This window comes from Pestalotiopsis fici (assembly GCF_000516985.1).
Source record: "Pestalotiopsis fici W106-1 unplaced genomic scaffold PFICI_Scf_1, whole genome shotgun sequence".
Taxonomy (NCBI): Eukaryota; Fungi; Ascomycota; class Sordariomycetes; order Amphisphaeriales; family Sporocadaceae; genus Pestalotiopsis; species Pestalotiopsis fici.
In genome coordinates, this window is record NW_006917091.1 from 2,346,837 (window position 1) to 2,352,415 (window position 5,579).

A 5,579-nucleotide genomic window follows, 5' to 3' on the forward strand; every position below is an offset into this window, starting at 1 on the left:
GACTTCAGCTGGCCCGTCGCTCGACGTAAGCGTGGCTCAGGCGAATCTTCGCAGCACAAATTAAACTCATATCGTTGTCGTGACCTGATCAAGACCAATCAGGTACGTAGGGGTATCAGAAATCAAGTGTATGTCCATGAATATGCCGAAGAGTCCAATGAAAAGAGGAATGGCAGACGGATTCATGTCTTTTGAAAGAGGCATGAACTGACATTCGCGCATCCAACGACGTAATAGCCAATCATGCATAACGAGTTCCCTCCAGTTCCGTATCATCAACCCATGACCGTCTGGCCATAAGTGTGGTGTTGGAAGTAGTGAGTGGGCTTATGCAGAGTCGCCATACATTGCGAACAGTTGCATTCAGCAACATTCGCGTCCCAGATCCCCTGGTGACCATAATGGCCGTAGTGATGCTGGTGTTGGTAGTGACAGCCATGTCTGCCGTAGTTGGAGTGAAGCACCGGAGCGCCAGTCTGGTACCCCCTGTATCCAGTGTTTGGGATTGCAGAGTTGAACCAGTCATTGTAGCGGCTGTTGAGGGATGTTGCCGAATTGAGATACTCGGGTGTACCATAACCAGAGTCGGGGGGCGTCACGGGAGTGTTAGACCACGCGTTTTGGTATTGAGCATTTGCCCACGAGTTCTCCCGAGGGCGGAATGACTTGGAGGAAGCACGAGCGAGACGCGCACGTTCGTAGTCCGAGATCTCCTCTGGGGTCCATCCCTCATACGACAGTGGGTGGTGCTGAGAGTTGTTTCGGATTGATGTGACCAACGGGGCCAGTCTCTCGCGAGCGGCAGCAGCTTGCTGCTTTTGGAATTGCTTCTTGCTGGCCGCCCATTCCTTCCAGTTCTGCAGCCACGCGTTGTAATCGCCGCTCTTGTCGAGATTAACGTAGAGTGACCAGTCAATGGAACGAAGCCACTCGTTCTCCATGGTGTTCAGTTCCTGCACAGCAATCCCGCTGACCTCCGACCATGATCGATTCTGGAAAGTATTGTCGTCGAGGAACTTGCTTCCGAGCAACAGGGACACGGTGAGCATGCGCCATACCTGTCCCTCGTTGGTCTTGAAACCACCTGCGGCATTCAAGCCATTAACGCGCTTCGCGAGGTAGTTGAGACCAAGCAGAATCGTGGTGCTGGGCAAGCGCGTCGAGGTCAAAACCTGCGTCACAAATTTGCGGAAAGCACCGGTAACGGAAGCATTGGGCATGACAACTCGCATCGCCATGTCAGCAACATATTCGGCCATCATCTCGACCTCATAGTCGAGGACCGCACATACACCGCCTGGCATCTTGTCGGTTGTGGGAGAAGACTCCGTCAAAGATCCGCGTTAGACCTTTGTCGGAGCAAAGAGTGGCTGACACGTGTTGCCTCGAATCGCAAGAGCTGTCAGACAATCGTGGGACTAAGACCACAGAGCGCTGACAAGCAAACACACGAGGGAAACGGTCGTGAAGGGGGGTGGGGAAAGAAAGGTCTGGTCAACCTTAGTTCAAGACTCCAGCCATATGAGTACTCAATCCGTCCAAAAGTCGAATCTTGAGTGGATGGGATCTGAGATGGATTGATCAAGTCGCGGCGGTTCGCGCGCGATCAGGAGCGAGGATTTACTCGGGCCGGTGGCACTGAGTCTTTCAAGAGGTTGGCGGAGGGGGAAAAAAACTGTGAACTGTCTCAAGGACAACTTTTATTCAAGAGCAGCCAAGCCTTGAATTTATAGGTTGCGTATGAATTTTCGAAGGTGACAATGAAGTCTTCCGATATAAGTGTTTCTGGGAGCCCTATGCTGTCGAGTACCAGTAAGGGCGAATAATGGTATTCAGGAAAAGAGAATAATGAAAAGAGATCGTTTGAAACACTGCTTTGATTGTGTTCGAGTCAGTTACACATTGTTGAATGACCAACAGGCATTGAAACAGAAGACAATGGGACAAAGTCAGTACGTGTCTTGGTCTGCAACAAGAGGCTTCGAGATTGTGCTTGATGAAAGACCAAGAATTCTGTGGTCGACCTAGTCGTAAAATTTGTGAAGCATAGGAGCCAATGTTGGTGAGCAAGAGTATTGCTTGCAAGTATGCAAACGCGGATGCAGATGAATCACACGTAGTGTAGTCGCGATTGTCATCTGTTCGCAAGTAGTCCGAGAACTTGTCGGTCTCAATGAGCGCAGTCAAGAGACATGTCGATGGCTTCGTTGGTGTGCTCTTCCCAAAGTGACTTGAACGGCCTATGGATCGTTGCGCACACCGTCGTGCGCTGTTGCGATGGGAGAGCGGCGTCGAGGTGTCTCGTTGAAGCTGTTGCGGACCAAAACACACAAGGACGTTGCCAGAGGGTTATGAAAGATCGCGATGCAATGAATGAACTCACCTCGAGATTGACTGGACAAAGCAGTGAGGAAAAAGAGACAAGGAAAAGAAAAGGACCAGCAGTGAAACAGGGTATTTTTGCCGTGCAAGTCGACGGCCAGTTGAAAAAGGTCGTGATGAGAAGAATGTCGAGCCGCCGAAGACAGATCGAATCGGAACTTGGTCGTCGCGCGCAGACCACAGGGACGGTCAGGTCTGCAAATAAGGTGGTCGGGGCTTCTCAGCACAGACTACACGGCTTATATGGCAGGTGCACCTTTTTTTTTTGGTTTTCCTTGCCACGAAACTTTGTCCTGTTCCAGCTTTTTACCTGCTGGACTTTTCTGAGTGTTTTCGGAGGGTAAAAGAAACCTGAATCCTGGACGTCGACGGCCTCGTGAGAAATGGCAGGTCTCCAAATCGTCGTAGAGGTCGTTTTCGAACTTGAATGGCGAGTCGCGGATGTCGAGGTGGAGGGATGGGAGATGGGGAGGGGAGATGGGGGATAGAAAAGAGAGATTATGGGCGGGAAGCGAGACAAGAGACGGGGGGTGGGCAGAGGAAAAAAGAGCGAGGTTTGTGTTGATGGTGATGCCGGATGGGGGGGGGTACCCAAGGAACGGCCGGGGCCAGCAGTTGGACCCAGCAAAAGTAGATGCTGGTAGGTACAGCGGTGGCCAGCGAGCGATGGGGTGTTTGGTCTGGTAGCAGCACCTAGCGGTACGGAGTACTACATAGTAACAGCACTGGGTGACTGGAGACTGCACTAAAACGTACCGGGCCCAGGGCACAGGGCAACACAGCACCGAAACGACACTGACTGGCACAAGGCCTAGTGGGTGTCTCCACAATGACCGCTGGAGACAAGAGGTCCAGAGGGTCGATTTTTGCAAAGCTGGGCAACGCTATTCCACTAATGTTCAAGCCTGGCTAGCCCGGGGCCCCAAAGGATGGATCCCAAAAGTAAGACCAGGGGGGGAGAACAAAATAAAAAATATTATCCAAAAGCCAACCTCTTTCACGCCAAACCAAAGAAGTCAGTCGGCCCAAAGAAAAAAAAAATTCAATTTTAAACGGACTAGCAGATCGTCCATCAATGGTTGGCACGGTTATTATTGAACGTTGACCGGCAAGCAAAAACCGCAGCTACCATTATTTGGATCTGGCTCCCATCATTAATCCTGGATGGCCATCTACTGTGTATGGTTTTATTTTGTGTTTTATTTTTAATTAGTCCCAAGTACGCCTTTGGTAACATCTGCTTTTTTTCTTTTGTCTTGTAAGTTGTTGCGGGTTACATGGTTAACTATGTACACACATACCATGTATCCAGGGAATTTAAGGATATTACCGGCAGTCCCAAGTAGTGTGGGCAATACATGCTCAGTGTCTTCTTCTTGTGTTTCCCGCTAGAGCTGCAGAAGAGATCAAAGGCGGTTTTGAATTTTAGAGAAAGAGGGAGAAAAAATCGGTGGACAAGGGGGGCTGACAAAACGGAGTATCCACTCCGTCAGATGCAGAGCGACTACTCGCGTAACGTTCTGCTTCTGCTTCTGCCAGGTTGCAATAATTGACGCATCATCCACCACACCAAGGCACTGACCCTGCGAAGTGGACGAATCTGCATTCATCACCTTTTGGATTGTTCATTGTTAGTAGTCAAGGCAGGTACGTAGCGTGCGGTGGATTCCTCACACTTTGAAGTTTGAATGCCCTTTTTCTTGCCTTTCTCCACTCTACCGGGGCTGCGCACCTACGTAGTAGGTAGAGATCAACCTCTTTATTTTCCTCCGCTCCCTTCTTCTTGGGTGAGGGCTCTTGGAGTGTGATCCTACCGCCAGACACAGGTTTTTGTGACGTGGACTAAAATAATGCACACTACCTACGGTCCATGGTTTGCTAGATACTCGTCATTCTCGTTTACCGGCTGACCTCATCACAATGACTGTATAGATTGCAGACCATGAGGTATGAATGGTCAAGATCTACTCACGCCTCTGACAAATTTCTTGATGACCTGCCAGGCACTTGCCGCAAGGTAGGGCAGGTACACGTACGGGGTGCGGTGTACGTGTGTAGCTTTATGGTGTGGTAAGAGGTAGCAGATGAGCGCAAAAATTGGTGGCTTGTCGTAATGATGGCAACTGAGGGTGCTACATCACGGGTGAATGGAGACACTCGTCCAATAATGCATCCAGTCGTCTCCTCACGCATTGGGTCTGTGACGCGGTCACGTTCTAGAGCGCATTCCTTCCCTGTAGCAGAAATCTGGCTGGCTTGCTGGCTGGCCATCAGCCGCCTACTGTGTAGGTAAGTAATAACAAAATCTTACCCGTCTAGGGCTGGGTCGACCTGTATTGATTCTTCGTGTTCGACCGCGTTTTCCTGCAGAGATGAGCCTTGTTTCTGCTATGATGGAGCCAGCAGCCAGCCCCGACTATCAATAGGTATCCAGGCACACTGTCTACCTATGCAAGCGTCTGTTTATGGGCAACTACCCATTCAATCACACCGAGCTCGATGTTGTTTTCGCCTCCTGATCTAAGATCTAGGAGAAAGCCTTTGAAAGTTGGACAACCTACCTAGGCAAAAGCCGGGCCCTGATTTGCCTGATTCATAACCTCTTCGAGACGTTGCGTTGGAACAATATCGCAAAGGTCTCGCCCAATCCCATTCCAATCTCCGAAAGAGTCAAGGCAATCTATTACTCTCTCGCGTCTGTAGATCTGACGCGGAAGTTGACGCTTCAGTTGTGAGACCAAAATAGCCTCTTACCTGCTAGATGAAGAAAATGTAGGTCTGCCGTTTGGTCATTCGTGGAATGCGGTCCCATCTCAGTGTCATCTCGGAAGTCAAGTGGCACTTGCTGTCTTGGGGTATCGGCCTGTTGCACTGCGCGCCAGCGCCGCCTTATTGCAAGCAATGGAGTTGATTGTGTGTGTGTGCGTGTGTGTGTGGGTAGCAGTAGGACGGGGTAGGGAGGTCAGGTAGGGTACAGTAGGTCACGGTATGCGTCATGGTAAAGTGCACAAATTTCCAGCGTCGAAGGTTACCGCCGGGCGGATACAGCCACTACATACACAGTACTACAGCACACCTCCTGGTGAATTTCATTAACCTTCAGATAAGTTTTGGTAGGTCATGTACATATTTTCAAGGTTGCTCTGTCATGCTGCCAACGCCCACGCCAACGCCATTCGAGAGGGCAGCTCTTAACA

At 50.4% G+C, this 5,579-nt stretch overlaps 1 protein-coding gene across 1 annotated transcript; it reads right to left on the reverse strand.

Annotated features, from left to right (window-relative positions):
• Window positions 1-275: 275 nt before the first annotated feature.
• Window positions 276-1,304, reverse strand: PFICI_00713 (uncharacterized protein; the record flags this gene model as incomplete). Its single annotated transcript, XM_007829294.1, has 1 exon — window positions 276-1,304. One exon carries the CDS (start codon window positions 1,302-1,304, stop codon window positions 276-278), a length of 1,029 nt encoding a protein of 342 aa, XP_007827485.1.
• Between the last annotated feature and the right edge of the window lie 4,275 nt (window positions 1,305-5,579).